Source organism: the organism of the source record quoted next, unplaced genomic scaffold (assembly GCF_019419815.1).
Source record: "Pyrus x bretschneideri cultivar Hongxiangsu unplaced genomic scaffold, Pyrus_bretschneideri_v1 Contig10, whole genome shotgun sequence".
In the NCBI taxonomy this organism is placed as follows: domain Eukaryota; kingdom Viridiplantae; phylum Streptophyta; class Magnoliopsida; order Rosales; family Rosaceae; genus Pyrus; species Pyrus x bretschneideri.
The window spans coordinates 517,811-537,101 of NW_025999391.1; the positions used below are offsets into that span (position 1 = coordinate 517,811).

The following is a 19,291-nucleotide window of genomic DNA, read 5'->3' on the forward strand; positions in this document are numbered from 1 at the left end:
ATTCATATGTAGTTACTAATATACTAGTTTGGATGAAAATTGAATTCCTTTTTTTGTTAGCACACATGGTAGGCACTTCATGAATTTTCATTTTATTCATACCATGTTGAACCAATTATAACCATTTCTTACTCACTAAGAAAAAACATGGATGCATAGGGAATTAAAGTGCTAGATAATATTTTCCTAGAAAACCTAATCTTATCTTCTTAATTAATTCTTATCTATGACGAATATGCTTTTAATTTAACGCATATTCGTCCAATAAGGAGCAAAGGAAATAATTGAGAAAATTGTATTAATGATCCCTCAACTTTAATACAATTGAGCAATAGTCCCTTAACTAAAAATACATGACCATTAGTCCCTTAACTCATAAAAAAGAGCAGCTATGATCTTTTTCGTTAACTTCATTAGAATTCGTCAAAATGAGTTATGTTAGAATAACGATTGCTATAGTTGAGTTAAAGTTGAGAGACTTTTATTCCTCCGATTGGATTAAAGTTAAGGGACAATTTCTCTAGTTGGGTTAAAGTTGAGGGACCATTGCTTCAATTTTTCTCATTTGGTTTTCCATATATGCCCCTCGATTTAGCCTCATGTGTGTAACACGTGACTCATTTTGATAGAAGTTCTAACGGAGTTGATAAAAAGGACCATAGCTGTACGTTTTAAGGAGTTAAGGGACCAATGGTCATAAATTTTTAGTAAAGGGACCATTAGTCCAATTGGATTAAAATTGAAGAACTATTACTATAACTTCCTCGAAATATTTTGGCTGAAATTTTTAAAGAAAGCAATTTTAAGAAAACATTATAAACCTTGAAATTTAAGGTGTTTAGGGAGGATATAACAATTAAACTTAAACTTAATTGTGATGCGGCATGGAATGGGAAGAATGGAAGAGGGGCGGCGCCGGGGGGTGGGGGGTGGTGGAGCAGCAAGGGATTTTGATGGGTTACTGAAATTTGCAGGGGGCACGCTGCAGTGTGACTCAGTGAAGATGGCAGAGATGGCAACAATTCGCGAAGGTCTCCGGGCATGCTGTAGGGAAGAAGTGCATGACTTAATCATTACTAAATACGGAGATGAAACTTGATGCTACTGCGGAAGGTTTAGTTTATGATATTTGTATGTTGAGTGAATGCGTCTGTTCCGTGAAGTTTTTGTTCTCGCCGAGAGAAGGCAATAGAGCGGCACACTCCGTGTCGGTGTTTGTTCTTAAAGAGGGAGGCTCATTCGAGTGAGATTGTATTGATCCTTTTTTTGTGTTTAATACTTTAAACCGACGATGTAAACCTTTCGATTCGAATTTAATATTATTTATCTCTTTGACAAATAAAAGACAATTAAACATCATATTCTTGTTAAAATTTTAATTAACTGAATGGTACTTTGAATACAATTAGGGACTAATGTTTTAGGTGGCACACCGCCTTGATGACTTTGCAGTCAAAGGCAGATGCACACTGCCTGAATCTGAAAAAATATTCATGAGACGGTCTTTTGAAGATCTCCGAATGTTTTATATGGATCCTTTTTGTACTTATCAAATGTTTAATGTAATATCTGCTAGACATATCTCAACAAGTTGTATCAACAACACCCAACAAATTCTATCAATATCCCTCATCAAATTGCTTCAGCATATGTCAAGATTTATTGGCATGTGCACAACATAGTCTGACTAACGACAACAAGCCATCCAACGGTTCGACAAAATGTCTTAGCTTATAAATTGAATTCTTTTTACGTGCTTCGTGCTTTGTTTGTATTTAAAAAAACTTGAACCTTTATTATTGGTATCCCCAAAATTTGAACCTGGATCCACCACTCTTCGCAGTAGTATTCTAATACATACATGAATAGAGGACTTAATTATGTGTTAGCTATTAGATTTGATATTCAGGAAATTTTAAAACACACATGGATCTCAATCGTTTTTAACTTGAGATACCACATTTCATAATCAATTTTCAATGAGAGCATTAATTTTGTTTAAACGTACGCAGTTTTAAGTCATCAACTTATGCAATCTCTTGAACAATGAACATCTCGAATATATTTTTGTAAACTTTCTTATTAGAAAATTTTAATTGGATTTCTTTAAGTGACCTACAACATTTCATAATTAATTTTACATATAAGAGCATAAATTGTACACTAGGTTAAGAATTGCTAGCAAGGCTGGGCCAAAGGATAGCTCAAGTAGGCGCTGGCCTAGGGCCCTCACTTTGGAGGGTCTTTCAATTTTTTTTTTTTTAATATGTACAATTCAAATTCAATAAAAATATGGAAAAAAAATAAATAAAACAATAGACAATTGAAAAAGAATTTGTTGAAAAATTAGATTATCTGAACTTAATTAGTACATTTGCGTCTAAAAACGCGAAACATGTAATATTTAAGTAATGTTTGTATACCCTTCTTATTTTCATATTAGTTTAATGATATTTAATGTAGAAATAGAATTTTTTCATGTATTTATAAAAAAAATTTATACATATTAATGTACAAAAGGTCGGAAGTCAGAGAATTTTGAGGCTTCACTTTGAAGGCTCGCCTAAGGCCTTCAAATTCTCAAGATTGGCCTTAGAGTTTATGTTATTCCAAGTTGAACCATAAGTTTAAATCATGACCCCAACCACAAATCCAAATTGTGTCGTTATATAACTCACTACATCCAACATATAAGAATCTATTAAATAATGAGTGAATATAGAAAAACAATGATCCAACTGCACATAACAAATAATAATCAGCGTGTAATACCGACCTCGAGTTTTGACATGACAAAGTTGTCTCATAGCACGTTGGCAAATTACACAAAAATCTTTCGAGACAATAAATTAAGTGATTGTCTACTTAAAAATTAAAGGAGAATTAATAAAAAGTAAAAAAAAAAAAAAAAAAAAAATTAGTTTTAATAAAAAATGACAAATAAAGGTGTATTAAATAGTACTAGAAAAAGGTAAAAATGTGATTTTTCTTTAAATATGAACAGTATCAAGAGTATTTCGTTAAAACTCCCAATTAAAAGAAAACATCATCCAGACCAAATTACCACACAAAAACTTGCACTCACTAATAACAAAGTATGTGATGGTTGTTTGCAACCCACACCGTATTAATAAAAAAAATCATAATGTAATAAGTATGTAACATAATTCATGTATTATAATATAACTAAATCACATACCATATGTTTCCCACCACCTGTGAGGCATATATTTGAGGAAAATCGAAGTCATATCATAATATTTGAACAAAATCTTACCATATAAACTGTAGTGTGATATTTTTTCCTATCCAACGATAAATTTTATTAAATTAACAACGAAATTCAAACCCGCATTATCCACTCCTTTTTACCACGATGGTCAAAAGGGCACTTGTAAATTGTAGTGTAATATCTCCCAACAGTAACTCGCTCGCAGTGCATCTCGTCCAACGTCATGAAATCCACACCTCCATCCACAATGAATTAGCCCCTAAGAGCATTCCCACCGTAGCAAATTGCTCGGGGGACAGTCTCCAGAACAAAGGCCCGAGGGCCGGTGGATGGCCTCCAGCGTGAGGCAGGCCGGGGGATGGGGGAGGCCCGAGGGCCAGGGCCGTGAGGGATTGCCAGGCCTTGAGCCCGAGGTGGGGATGACGCCATGCTGACGCCAGGGTGGCGTCAGCGTATTATTTAATTTTTTTTGTGTCAGGCGCGTGCACCCCACCCGCGCGTGGGGGCGCGTCCTGACACAATAATCAGAAAAAAAAAAAAGTTTTGTCTGTTACCGTTGGGAAGCCACGTGGCTTCCCACGGTACGTTAGATCCTAACGGTCACTTAATGTGGACCGTTAGATCTCAACGGTAAAAAAAAAAAAAAGTGTCAGATTTAATATCCACCGTTCGATCTGAGATCAACGGTGGATATTAAAATGCTTTATAAATTAAAAAATAAATGATAAAATAGTTTAAAAAATCTGAAAAGTTACCGTTGTGACACGTGGCACAATCTGGAGCGTTGGAATTCAAATTTTTTTATATCCAACGGCAGAGATTAATTAATTGAATAAAAATTGTAAAAAATTCAAAAAAATTCAAAAAAATATCCGAAAAATCTGAAAAAAATTGTAAAAAAAATTGTTTTTACTTTTCTATAAATACCTTCTCATTATCATCTACCTTCACAACAATTTCATATTTTCTCAACTACTTTCAATCACATTCCTTTCTTTGTCTCAAAGTTTGAATCCATTTTTTTTCAACAAAATGACCACTGGTGCAGGTATGAATTGGTCGCTTATTGAAGATGTTGCGTTGTGTACTAGCTGGGTTGAAGTTACTCATAGTTCGCTTATGGGTAATGAGATGCAGTTGCGAGAAATGTGGAGTCTTATTCATACCAATTATCTTGAGAAAATTGGTGGGAAAAGAACCAAAGAATCGATGTCCAGTCGTTGGAAATTACTTAGCCAATCGTTTAGTACGTGGAGAGACGCTTTGGCAAAAGCTAGTAGTAATATTCGAAGTGGGGAAAATTACTCGGATATGGTAACAAGATATTATTATTTATTGTTTGTATTATTTATTTGTTACGTTCAAAATTTATTATTTATTGTTACTTATTTGTTACATTATAATTATGTTGTTTGTTACATTATAATTATGTTGTTTGTATTATTAATTTGTTTGTTACATTATAATTATGTTATTGTTACTTATTTGTTACATTTATTTGTTACATTATAATTATGTTGTTTGTATTATTTATTTGTTACTTATTTTCATTAAAATTAATGTATAATATCACTTACATTAAGAAAAAAAAATGTGTATATTTAAGGTTAAAATTATTTACTAAACTTGGAACTCTAGCCCCATGTTATGATTAACATGACATATATATATATATATATATATATATATATATATATATATTTGCTTGTTAACATGACATATATATATATATTTGTTAATTATTTTCATTATTTACTAAACTTGAAGCCTTCTTACTTATTTTCATTATCTTTGTTACTTATATATATATATACGTATATATTTGCTAGTTACTTAATTTCATTATAATTATTTATTTGTATTATTTATTTGTTACTTATTTTTATTGTGTAGGAACTTCAAGCATAAGCTTGGTACGCTGCCAAAACCAAAAGCAAAAATAAATCATTCAACCGGTGGGAATGTTGGAATATTGTCAAAGATTGTCCTAAATTTAGAGTTGTGCCAGTTGGTCCAGAAGTGCACATGAACAGCACCCCTCTACACTCTACACCCGATCATGAGAGAGCAGATGATGCAGAAGAAGTGCCCGAAACGCCCCTCCCTGAACAAGCGTCGGGTTCGACCCGTTTTCCAATTAGGCCTCAAGGTAAGAAGGCTTCAAAGAGAAAAGGGAGTGCTTCCAAGAACGATTATGCAAAGTTCATGGAAGAACTTACTCGCCAAGGTGAATTGACTTTGGCGAGGGAACTGGCGAAAGATGAGGCTGATAAGGCTGATAAGGCATCAAAAGCAGCAGCTGTTGAGAGAGAATTTTATGCTAATGAGAGAGAAAGAGAGCTACTTAGGCAAGAAAGGGAACATGTTAGAGAAGAAAGACGAGCTCAACAAGATCGTGAGATTATGAACATGTCTTTAGAAGGGAAGTCTCCAAATTCTAAATTTTTTTGGAAGTCAGAGAAAGCGGACGTGGTGCGAAGGAGGCGTGCAAGAGAAACAATAGCAAGCCAAGGTGGTTCTAGCACCGCAAGAGAAGATCATCCTAGCAGCACAAATTGGTTAAGTGATGATGAATAGAGTACTTTTTGTAATCGGAGCCCATAATTTTCCAATCACTTTGGGTTGTAATTTATTATTTATTGTTTGTATTATTTATGTTGTTTCCATGTTCATGAATATTTATTCAAATTAATTTGGTAAGTTATTTATATTAAGAATTAATTTGGTAAGTTATTTAATTTGGTAAGTTATTTATGTTGTTAAAAGTCCATGACCATGACCATCGTTCTAATTAAAAGTCCTTGTATAAGAATTACATAAACATAAACATACTAAATAAACATACTAAGAATTACATAAACATAAACATAAACATACTAAGAATTACATAAACATAAACATAAAAAAATTACATAAACATACCAAATAATAAAACACACCAAATAAAATAACATAAACATACCAAATTCAAAATAACACACTAAAATGAACTTAATTATCTTCAGCTTGTTTCAATGCGCACTGGTGCTCTATCAAGTCAATTTGTCGGGCATTGTGCATGTCTGGCATTTGAAATGCAGTATATCGTTGAATGAGCCTTTCATTGTAACGTCCATCCCTTTGTAATGGCTCATGTTGCACGGGGTCATCGGTGGTGTCATGAGCACAATATATACGTGTTCTTGAATTGTTCATCGGGTCTGGCTCTTATTCATCAACAGCTTCATAATCGTACTCATCTTCCACAATCATGCTGTGAAGAATGATGCACGTCATCATGATGGATCGAAGCGACTCTACATCAAACAATCTGGCAGCACCCCTGACGATCGCCCAGCGAGCTTGGAGGATACCAAAACAACGCTCCACATCCTTCCTGCACCCCTCTTGACAGCTTGCAAAGTGTTTTTCCTTCGCACTCCGCGGACGTGGCACTGTTTTGACAAATGTTGACCAGCGCGGGTAGATGCCGTCAGCTAGGTAGTATGGCCCGTCGTACATACGTCCGTTGACCTCATATGTAACTTTTGGTGCCTTTCCTTGCAGGACATCGTTGAACACTAGGGATTGGGCAAGGACGTTGATGTCATTTTGAGCTCCCGGGACCCCGAAAAAGGCGTGCCAAATCCATGTATCAAAAGATGCCACCGCCTCTAGAATGATACTTTTTGCCCCTTTTCTGTCCCCGTAAGCGCCTTGCCATGCACTTGGACAGTTTTTCCACGTCCAGTGCATACAATCAATGCTTCCAATCATCCCAGAAAAGCCACGCATCTCCGCCTTCTTCAACAGCCGCTCCAAGTCCATGTGTGTGGGTTTGCGGAGGTACTCAGCGGTGTAGATAGATTCGATTGCTCCGCAAAACCTCATTAGGGACTCAAGAATGGTTGATTGCCCCATCCTCGTTATCTCATCCACTTGGTCTGCAGATGCTCCATATGCAAGCATCCGCAAGGCAGCAGTAATTTTTTGCTCCGGCAGTAGACCCATAGCACCAAAAACATCTTTTTTTTGCACAAAATAAGAATCATGGTTGCAAACAGCAATCATGATTTTGTTGAACAAATGTCATTCCATTCTAAAACGACGTCTAAAGTACGTATCAGGGAATGCACTATTAGGAACAAAATAATCATCCAAGAGTTCCATACCTCGTCGTTGCCTGCTTCTATCAAGGTTTCCGGAACGCCTGGGCCTGCAGATCTGAGCCGCAGCTTGGATGACTCGACGGGAATGTGAGGCTCTGCCCCTTCTTACTTCGTCATCTCTCATTTGACGCTCCTCATCTTCTTCCCTCTCATTTCTTACCCCCTGGTGATTGAACATTGATTCTGATTGGTTAAACAAGTCTTCCTCTTCCTGATTCAATTCCCACATCATCCTTGAGGAAGAAGAAGAAGACATTGAAAGAAAGAAACAGAAAATATGAATATTGATACTGATTTTTGTGAATAAGGAACCAGAAATTATGAATAATGATAGAGATCTTGAGAATTTTGGTGTGAGATTTGTGATGATGGATGGTGGATTATATAGAGGATTCAGAAAGGATTAGGTTCTGCATAATGCCACGTGGCATGCTGTCATTCGTTAAAAATCTGATGGAAATCTATCATCAAAGATTGTTAACAGATTATGACACGTGGCATGCCGCCATTCGTTTAAAATCTGATGGAAATCTATCCTCAAAGATTGTGAACCGATTATGACACGTGGCGCGACGTGATTGGTTAATAATCTTATCAGAAATCCATCACCAATAATTGTATTATTTTGTATTATTTAATAATACTTAGGATAATGACACGTGGCGCAACGAGAACGATTAAAAATCTTATCCGATATTACATTTAAAATTATTTTGTATTAATTTTATAAATAAAAAAAATACTAATATTTTATTGCCTATTGCCAGGGCTATAGAAGTGTAACGATGGAGATGCAAAATCTATTGCCAGGGCTACTTACTGTTCATTAATGGCAATTACTGTTCATTAGGTGGATTGAATAGTGTATTGCCAGGGGAGAAGGCTCCAACGCTGGAGTTGCTCTAACGTATTTGGTACCCACCACGTGTCGAATATGCGTACATGACACGCAATCGAAGTAGATTAGCTGGCAGACCGACTTGTTGGGCCAATAGGAGTCGACAAAAGTAAGCAAAGAGCGAAAATCTCATCCCCGTGGGCTCCACATTGTCCGTCAGTCCCTGGGTTTGGTCGGTTGAGTTTAGTCTCCCAAACCTCCCCACGTGTCGAATCCACACACATTTGAATTTGCAGCCACAGACCACCCTATCCGTCTTTTTTCTTTGTTCTTGTTTGCTTCTGTTTCATACGTGTATCTGTTTTTCTAATTCACCTTCTTTTTTTTTTTTGACTTTTTGGTCCCCATACAAAAGTGAACTGCGCCGACCAAAACAAAAGTTGATGTGCAGGACGTGGGAGAAACTAAGAGAGACCATTTCCAATATTTTATTTTGGTAATAACAAGTTACAAAATGATTAGTGGAGGAAAGGTATTTTATGCCGACATAGTTTGTAAGATTTTCATCTTTTGTTTTGTTTTTGTTTTTTTTTTTTTTTTTAATAACTAATATTAAATTGGTAGGAGATAACTATGTGACAATTTGGATAAATATACCCAATTCTATACTCGAGGTGTAATTCAATGGACTTATTTATTATTCTTTTTTAAAAACAAACCAGCTAATGGTTTGCCACGACATTTCATTCTTACAGAGGTATAATTCAATGTAACACGAAAGAAAGAAGTGGAAGTTGTGGAATCTATCTCTTGTAGGATATTCAAGAACTAAAACACCATATATTTATATAAGATTATTGGTCTTGTATTTAATTAATAATAGAATTATCAGAATTACTCATAAGTAAGAGGTTAAGTCCATTGTGAGGTTAAGCCCAACCCATTCCTCTTATTATAGATAATATCATTTGTTAAAAAAAATTATCATAATTACTTATTGTGCAAATGAAACTTTTATGCGTCACATATATTTGGCGTTTCTTCCGTTAGCAACATTACCGAATCAATTAGGAGTTTAGGATTAGTATACATAAGGAAGAAAATCAACTTGATTTTTATAGAGAACCAAATCAGCTAGAATTAAGATAATATAAAAAAGTAATAATGCTAGAGAAATCAAATTTTTTAAACAAAATTTACAAATTAACCCCTAGTCACTACTTAAATAGTAATTAAGGTGACACCTATATTTGCAAATTTATTTTTATTCCAGTCATATATTTGAAAATGTTTCTAGATTAAAGGCCGTACAATCTCTCTCATATTTAAGCCTAAGCCAGAACTCAGAAGAGTGATCCCTGAAAAAGCTAAAGCAGAAAGAAGAAATTCTTTTGGCAAAAGCACTGCCAACTCGTGTGAGTCACGAGAGTCACAACAGGGGGGAGGAAGAAAAGAAGGCTCACAAGAAAGAGAGGAGAGGAGGGGGAATGGAGAAGAAAAGTGAGAGTGGGAGTGGTGGTGGACAGGTGGTGGACGGTTCGAATATAATGGAGTTGGTTGGGAACGAGGAGGTGTTTAGTAACTTTGTGGAGCATAAGTTTGAGGAGCTCGACAGGGACAGAGACGGCCACCTCTCTTTGAACGAGCTCCACCCTGCTGTCGCCGATATTGGCCTTGCTCTTGGCTTGCCGGCTCAGGGTTCTTCCCGGGACTCCGATCACATCTATTCTGAGGTACCTACTAACTTAGTTTCCCCTCCTTAAGATTTCGGCTTTCGCAGCCGATTCTCAAGTAAAAGCTCCCTTTAGTTCAATGAAAATCATTTTCTTTTTCTATACAATATAACTAGGAATGCGGATATTATTTCCTTTATTATTATTTTAAAAAAATTGGTTCGCTCAAATGATTCCCAATTGATTTTTGTGTCAGACATACTGTTTTTAATATGTTATCTGGCTACTCGTTCTCCCACGTTGCCACCACAATGGTCATCTATTACTTATCTTCACTATCCTTTTTCTTTTGCTTACTTATTTTTCAGAACATATTTATTTATTTTTCAGGAAAATAAGTCATATTTTTTATGCCAGCATGGGTAGCTGTTTTCTTATCAAACTAGAATGTTGTGGTTGGTAGGGAAACTTGTAATTAACAACGGTTGAAATTATGCAGAAATATTTCCATTTTCTTTGATCTTGCGTTGAGTTGTTGTCTAATTACTTAGGAGTTGAATTAATCAGATGATAGTTAATTCTTGGCAGGATAACCTAAGCATTCTGTATTGTCAATATCTAGTAATCTTTTTTATGGTCAGGCTAATCTCTACTAATCTACTAAATCCTCATATGATACTGCAAACTTACGACAGATAGTCAAAGTTAGAGTTCTAATATGAAATGCAGCAATCTTAATTACATCAGATATCATATGACTTTACCCTTCAGTTCCACCTCCCTTTCCTACCTTTTCTTTCTTTTTTTTTTTTTTTTTTGCTTAGAATTTTTTTTTTCCCTTTTATCCTCCTCTGCTAAGAGGAATCTGCTGACGAACTATGTCGAAAATTTATATTATTCAAGAAGATTTAGCGTGAAAAAAGCCGTAATAATATGTCATGATGTTCTGTGATGGAGCCGGTGCCTGCCTAATTTTTAAAAGGCAGTGGTTCTGTGGGGGAAGGAGTAGAAGTTAAAAAATATTTGTTTGAGGGGCTTGCTTTTGAACAAAGTAACAACCTTACCTAATCAGCTCATCATGTAGCTTCACCTTATATTAATACAAGTACATGACATCTTACTAAAGTAATGCCGCCCCTGTTCAGCGCGTGAATGATTGAGGAATCGGAACAATTCTAAAGTCAAATACAATGTTACATCGCAGAGAAGTTTTTTATAAAAGTAATAGTTAACATCTAAGGGTTGGCAAGTCTGGATCAGATTAGACATAACAATTTAGAGTATTATCCTACTTTGGAAATGGAAGCGTTGTATTAGTAGTATGCCTCTATACGTGTTGGGTCCAACGGTCACAGGTACTCTCATGTCCGCATGTTTGATTTGAGTGATGCCATTGCCACACGTTAGTGTTGTACCGCATTGAAAATGAAAGCTGATTAATCAGCTGAGAATCCATACTAGAAAACTTATTGGTAGATTGTGTAAACATTTACCAAACAAAACCAGTTAAACTAGATTTCTTTGAAAACCATTAATGGCTTTGTTCCATTTTTCTTAGGTATTGAATGAGTTCACTCATGGGAAACAACAAAAAGTGAGCAAGACTGAGTTCAAAGAGGTTCTTTCGGATATTCTAATAGGCATGGCTGCTGGTTTCAAGCGAGACCCTATTGTGATCCTCCGTATTGATGGAGAAGACCTCCTAGAATACATTGATGGGCCAATTTTTGAACCGGAGCTGGTGGCTACATATTCTGAGATAAGGTCAGCTGATGGAACTCTCCGTGACTGTATAATCAAAGCTTTGGAAAAACTCACGGTTGACCAAGGGATGCCCCCTTCATTGGATTCTTGGGTGATTGATCTTCTCTAATTTAAGACTTTTCAGTACTAACAGTTCGTCCTACAAATTTACATGTTGCATTGAACATATGCATTCTTGACTGCTTTTTTCCGTCTTTTCCTCTTTGTTGGTTTCTTTTGTTCTTTAGGTTGTGAGCAATATTGTGGAACCTGCTCTGCAATCATGCACTGGCCATGATTTGGACAAGCCGGTTTCTCAAGATACTTTCATAGCAGAATTCAAAAAAGTAGCAGAGTTTGTGGCTCATCGTCTTCAGGAGCAGCCTGTGATTGTAGCCCACAGTGAGAATGACTTTGATGGAAGCGACGTCAAGAGATTGTTGTCCAACAAGTTTGAATTAGACAAGGTTTGCCTCGTAAAGATGCTTCATCCTTTTGTTTCTGACCAATTATACTTATAAATGTTGTTGGAATCTATGCCCTTTTAAGTATTCCCTATTTTTCTTAGAGTGCCCTGACTCATCAAAATCGCTTATTACAATCTCTTGTGAAATGCAGACACTGAATGCAGCTATTGAAACTGTTCCAAAAGACCGCAGTGGGAAATTATCCAAAGAATATTTGCGTGTGGCACTGGAAGCGGTGGCTCCAACAGCTGGTCTGCCACCACTTGGTGCAGTTGAGCAGGTTCTCTTTAAATTGAAATTTGAACTCAGACAGCGTTTTCCTTCTGTGCTTCCCAAGCTTGATCATTTTTACCTTCAGCAGATGTTCATAAATTTTTTACAATGAAAATCTGCAGATGGACAAGGTTGTGCAGGATGCGTTCAACATGTTTAACGCAGATGACGGAAAGCAGCTTAAGGAAGATGAGTTCAAGAAGACACTGACTGAAATCCTGGGGAGTATCATGTTGCAATTGGAGGGAAACCCAATCTCAGTTCACTCAAATGCGGTTGTGCACGAGCCCCTCACCGCTGCTTCTACTCTACTGCAGCCAACTCCCGACTTATAGATCATAGCTCTCCTGGATTATCAAGCGTAACAAAGATAAAAACGGCAATAAAATTTTTGATTAAGGAAATGGTTACTACCACAAGTTTGTGTTGCTTAGTTATCGTAATCATGTTAATGAAATGCTCTTACTGTGCAAATTTAGATAGGGAATGTCCACTATGTTGTTACTGATTTCCGATGTTTGAACTTTGAATGCATCAAGGGTTTGAGCTAATTAGTGAAATTGGTACTAAAGCATATGGAGCCAGAAACTGCCAAAGTGTTCATGCATGGTAACTCTACTTGGTGTAATTGGTCTTTGCCAGATGCAAAAGAAGCTTGTGGTAATTTATTTACCCTTCTATCGTACTGCTGTGTTTTTACTGTGCGTAGAAATGAAAGAGCATCTTAAGATGATAGTCTTATGGGGCCGAAAAGTTTACATATACGTGAGAAGATTGTGTAACTAACTGCATAACACTAATCAAATAATTTTCCCCAGAACATAGAAGGTCTTTGTGTTTCTCTTAATTCGAGTTGCAATTGCATTTGACAAGAAAAGGTGCAGAGAATTGGGTGTGTGTTGTGGTGGCCGCAACCATGGCGCTTGCTGTTTGTGTTGACGATTATAACCAGGAGGGCCACGTACCCGGTAAAGAAGACAGACAAGAAGTACAAAACCGATATAGCTTATGTATAGGTCTCATTGTCTCAACATATAAATTCAAAATGTTGATTTTCTACTACTAAATGGGTTTCATATCCACAAATCCGTGCTTTAAGGATTTCTCATGCGCCACAGTAGTACCAGTAGGCAGTAGCTTATTCAAATCAATGCAAATCCTTCATATAATCCTTGGAGAAAAAATAAATGTCCCATAAAACACATAACTTATCTTGCATGATTACATCTTATTATAGGCATGTGAGCCCCTTTTTAATTTTCGCTCGAGCCCCTAAAATCTGAGGACCGGCCTTGTATGTAAGTGATTCAAAGTATCTTTCGATTTTGATTTGTAATATGTTTAAGCTAGCTTAAGCTCTACTCTTAGTAAAAATCCAGACAGACAAAATACCAACCTATGATCTACTAACTTGGTGATCAAAACACCACTTAAGGTAGAGCTCAAGGTAGAATGTTTTTACGTGTTTAATTTCAAGCCCTTCATACATTTCTTTCTCCCTTCATAATCTCACACTCTTCTTTTACTGACGTTAAATCCTGCTTTGGCAAGTTCAAAGACAAACAGTGGTACACACTACAAGCCAAAATTGGTCCAACCCAAAAAACCCAATGACCATCCCACAATATCCCTCCTTGCAACAGTGCTGCCCCTAAGCACCTCGCCGGATTCAGTCCTACCCCGGCGTACCCAGAACGCCCGGTTACTGTTACCGACACAAAAACTGCAAGTGCCATAGACCCAGCCACCACAACGCACACCATTGGTAACCCTAATTCTTTACTCCTTCTCTTGTCAAATGCCACTGTGACTCCAACAAAGAGAACCACAAAAGTGCAAGCAACTTCTAGTACCAAAGCTGTTTGTGTCCCCACCCCAGATGTGGGCCCACTTCCATGGATTGTGCAGCCACCTAAGGAGTACTTTTGTACTGCATGTTGGTCCATCACAGTCTTCATTATGAGAAACCCTAAAACTGAGCCAAAACATTGTGCCAAAATGTAGACGGAAGCACGAGCTAGGGTTATGGCACCCTTGAGCGCAGCTATAAATGTGAAAACTGGGCTCATGTGGCCGCCCGATAACGGAACTGTCACAAGGAGAAGGAGGAAGGCTATGATGAAGACGGAAATGGGGACAAGCAGTTTCGGATCAACTTCACCTGAATCCAAGCATGATATGATGGAAGAGCTTAGGCTGAATACTAGAGAAGCAGTTGCTACTAATTCTGTCAGAGCTGCTCTCCACATCTGAAACAATTTGAATCAAGAGGGCACACATGAATTTAAATGAGAACATTAAAGTTTATAACAATGACAAAACATTGAACTTTTGAGATCCTAATAGAACTGTTCTTCCCTAGACATGACAGTTCGTTCTTTATCAAGGACGGATTGTGGATATTGTGTGATAATTCCGTCGATTACACATTGGCAGATATAACATGTCAATAACAAAATGTATTGACGTGTTATCATTACATCATCAACATTATCGACACAAATATTGAAATTGTTGATACAATGCTTTTTATAAAGAGCAGGCATCATACGCAAAGTATTTCTATTCAACGGAGTAATTGTTAGACATTCTGTTGCATATGAAATTATAAATCAAGCTGACCTCTGGTGAAAAGTATTCATGGGCACCAATTGCAGCAAGAAACTTTGGCCCAAAGGAATTTCGGGCACCGATTGTGTCACAACTTCCTCCAACTGATTTGGGCAATTTTTGATCAGCTTCAGTTTGGATTATGACAAACTCCGCCATCGCCTCAAATTGATGATATGAAAAGAAAAGGGTTGAAGGGTTTATACTTAAAGAAACACAGAAGAACATAAGACGATATATATTGGGAGTCCGAACTCCTAATTAGGGTCACTGAAACAAAATGGGGTGAACAATATTCAGGGTAGAATGTTTTTCCATTACATAAGTTGTAGGGAAGTTGCCAAAGAGTTTTGTATTTAGTATTTATCCAAAACCTTGTGAAAGATTTTGATCTGTAAAAATTCCAAAACTCTTAGGTTTTTGCTCTTCAAAGAAGACAGGCAGCGGCCATATGCATGTCTTTTAATATGTAAATTAGACTGAAATTTTTGCTAATACCTTGGACGTGGAAGTCGAAATATATGAGGATGATTTTTAAGCAATATAATAGCAGGCATATTCACTCTGCATAAACCAAGATTCTGAGCTTAAATCGATGAACATTAGAGTCAGATAAAACTACACACACACGCGCGCGCACACATGCAGTGGACTAGAAAACAAAGCTAGAATTTGCAAGTTGGGATGGTGCCAAATTAATGACAATCTCTTGCAATTGGAACCGGTTCCCCTCCGGATCCAAAGGAACTGAGTCCACTCATCAAATGATCCGAACCATTGAAATTTGAGTCAACAGCTACAAACAGGGAACCCCTCTAAAAGTTATAATAATTGTAGCCGTTAGATCAAATTTCAATGGTCCAGATTATTTAATCTTTGGACTCAGTTCCTTTAGGTCTAGAGGGGATCTGGATTTAAATAAAGTTAATTGTTATCTAGTCATCAATTAAAGATAACCGATTCATCATATAAACACATTATCTTTGTTAACCAATCCCAACATCTCATCACATTTTTACTTGTCAATCGAATTAACAAGTTCTTTCCCAACCGTGATTGGTATTTAATCCATGAAGGCGATTAATTTAGAATTGTTGGTTAGTGTGAGTCCCGTTTCCTAAGAAAAAAGTTATAGACAACATTATGTCATCATGGCAGTATTTCAAACAAGTCATACACTATCAAGCATTTTAAGTTTTATATGTGATAGTGCATGATTGTGATACTACACCGACAATATCTCGTTGAATGAAAGTCCATTTCAGCCTTCGATGTGCACCAATCAACAATTAGGAATTTGTGAGTCGTTCACATTGACAACTTTTGCTAACAGTTTGCCTAGGAATCAAACTCACTACTTTAATTGTGAGGAAACTACATTTGATAACAAAAAAGAGTCATACTCACAAATTTAATACAGAAGATCTTCCAAAAATAGAATTAATAGTTACAACCCATTTCCGTAGGAAGTGTCTTCACAATGTTCAAACTATCATGTTTGTAGCCCTTCGTGTGAAAATGCTGACGTGAAATGATCTTAATGTAGAAATAAAACGTCATATGCAAGCAATTATGAGCCCAACCCAAATTACCCAATGCCCATTCTAAAGGCAGCCCCACGAATAAGTGCAGGGCCGAAACATCTAGCCGGGTACATCCGACTCCGGCATACCCCTTTGAGACTGTAACTGTAGTTGAGATTAAAACAAGGAGGCCGACGACTATTCCGACGATAGAGAAGACTACAACTCGGCCCAAATTATGGACTTGGCGGTGGTGGTCAAATGCTATCCAAATCGAAGCAAAGAGAAGCACAAAACGTCCAAATTATCTTAAGGCGAAGGGCTTGGGTGGCCTCAATGTCCATTATGATGGGCCCATTTGGGCCTGGGGAAATGACAGCGAGGGTGCAACCTCCGAGTGAAAATGTTCCTTCGATGCTGTTGTTTACCACTGCCTTGAGTGCTAGGACACCTAGTACCGCCCCGGCGCATTGGCTCAAGATGTAGACCGCAGCTGTGAGAGGGAGATGAGGCCGACAAGTGTCTGAATAAGGTTACAACGGGGTTGATGTGACCGCCGGAAATGGGATTGGTGGCGTGGAGAAGAATTTCGACTGTGATGAAGTTTGGTATTGTGGTTTTGGTCTCATAGGAAGAGATCAGTATTGTGTCTACAGTAAAAACAAGCACTGCCGTGCCAACTAGCTTTGCCTGAGATGCTGCTCTCCACACCTGCCAATAATTTGGTGGATTCAAAGTCTCAAATAGGTGTAACCTACCCTTCAGTGGTGCATCTGAACGTTACCAAGTTAGCTAGAACAGTGAGCTATCCTCTAAATTTAAGTTTAAACCTCTCTCCTCATATTTTAGGTTAATAAGAATATCTCATATGAATCCACTGATACATGTTGCAAGAACCATTTAATTATAGTTAACTAATCCATAATCATAAAGTTAATTACGAACATGAATTCACTAAAGTTATATGGTTGCAATTAAATTCTCCTCTGCCACCCCTTCCGTCATCTGCGGCGCCACGGATTCTCTCCCCGTCGCCATCGCCGAGAACGAGATCGAGCTTTTACAGAGGCTTCCTCGACTACACAATGCTGTGAGGACGAGATCGAGCTTTTACAGGGCTTCCTCGACTACACGACGCTGCGAGGCAGTAGAGGCTCGCACCACGGCCCAAACGACATCGCTTTGTTCTACGACTAGATCAAGTGCAAGCTCCAGCTCGACTTCAAAGGCTGGTTTTTTTTTTTTTTTTTTTTTTCAAAATTTGTTTGTTTCTGCGGAGATATGAGAAGAGTGGGGGAGTGGGATGAATGGCCGGGGAGGGTGGGGGAAGACGGGAGCGGGAAAAAATTTTGATGGGGATAAGGGGTGGGGTGATGGGTTTGTAGGGAGGGACGGAGATGAGCAGAGGGAGGGGAGGAGATGAACGGAGGGAGGGGGAGTCGAAGAGGTGGTGGAGGAGAGGGTTGGGGTGACCGGTTTTGGGTGAGGTGGATGTTTGGGTGAAATGGGGATAAGGGGTGGGGTGATCGGAGTGGGTGGGAGTGGTTTTGGATTTGGGTAAATTAATATTTTATTAATTTTTTTAATAGGAGGTGGGTTCCATTTCAAGTCATTTAATAGAAGAATTAATAGAAAACTGACGGAATGTATGACATTACAACAAATTCGAAGATAAGATATGATATTAAAACTTTTTAAAGATGAGATATGAAACTGTTAATGATTCAATAATTAAGATAATTCTGTGTAATTTATCCTAAATATTAATTCCCAATATATGCTAATCTTCAAAGAAAATAACTCGTGGAAGCCCGACTTTTGACTCAAAGTGAGAGGACGGAGCTTCTTCCCTTCACATTCCAATGCTCTGACCTGCAAAATCATTTGCAGAAGAATCCATGGCACACTAGATAATTGTTTTAGTTTTACTTTTTATAAAACGTTATTCTATTTTAGGCTATTTTAATATACGATGTTGGAATCCATTGTCCCACATCGGCCATAGAGCCAAAGAGAAAGCAGTTTAAAAAGAAATGCATTTCTCTAACTAACATCGAAGTTTTTTGTGATAAAACCTCATATCTGAGGATTGTGCATATGATAAAGTTGGGACAATATCAGTGTTGTTGGAGTGGTTTATCGGTCTGTCGACCTGAAAAATTCTACATACGGAAACAAAAGAGAATTATAAGGGAAAAAATAAAAAGGAAAACAAATTAAAAGTGCTTAAAATTTTTTAGTTTTAATGATAAGGACAAAATAAAGCGTCAAGTGAATAGTACTATAATTAACTTTTTAATGTAAAAATATGATTTTTTTTTTGTTAAAATGAACAATACCAAGAGCTTTTAGTTAAAGTTCCTTTTAAACATATTGTTGGGAAGAATTTGGTACTTGCATTAGTGAGGAAGAAAAGGGATGAACTCTCTCATCTTCCGCTAATGGCATATTTGCTCCATTTGTTTTAAGATTAAAATAATGGATTACGTTTGAGGTCATTAATGTGTATCTGTTGAAAAGTCTCATGGGCAATGAATGCCCACAGTTTCATTTGTGAAAGTCTTCTGCATGGGCAAAGTTTTCAATGCCCATGCAAAGTGAAAGAGATTGTATAGTCAGACGAAGTTTCATAAATTTCAAGATGCATTAACTGCATCAGTTTGGAGTTGCTCTATAAATAAAGCACTTCGCATGTTTTCATAGAACAGAAAATATAAGAAGAAGAAAACAAGAGAGAAATATCAGTAACATCATCTATTCCTCTGCCTTTTATTTGTTATCCTC

The 19,291-nt window shown here is 37.1% G+C and overlaps 2 protein-coding genes and 1 pseudogene across 2 annotated transcripts; 1 reads left to right on the forward strand and 2 right to left on the reverse strand.

The window, feature by feature from the left end:
* The first annotated feature begins 9,571 nt into the window (after positions 1–9,571).
* On the forward strand, positions 9,572–12,925 carry LOC103948869. Its single transcript, XM_009359954.3, has 5 exons — positions 9,572–9,951; positions 11,450–11,746; positions 11,883–12,101; positions 12,253–12,381; positions 12,497–12,925. The coding sequence occupies exons 1-5, from the start codon at positions 9,706–9,708 to the stop codon at positions 12,707–12,709; spliced, it is 1,104 nt and encodes a 367-aa protein (XP_009358229.2). The 5' UTR covers positions 9,572–9,705; the 3' UTR covers positions 12,710–12,925.
* On the reverse strand, positions 12,873–14,672 carry LOC103948868 (aquaporin TIP1-2-like). The gene has a single exon (XM_009359953.3). The coding sequence runs from the start codon at positions 14,621–14,623 to the stop codon at positions 13,856–13,858; it is 768 nt and encodes a 255-aa protein (XP_009358228.2). The 5' UTR covers positions 14,624–14,672; the 3' UTR covers positions 12,873–13,855.
* A 1,752-nt stretch (positions 14,673–16,424) lies between these two features.
* On the reverse strand, positions 16,425–18,955 carry LOC125470231 (annotated as a pseudogene).
* Positions 18,956–19,291: the final 336 nt, after the last annotated feature.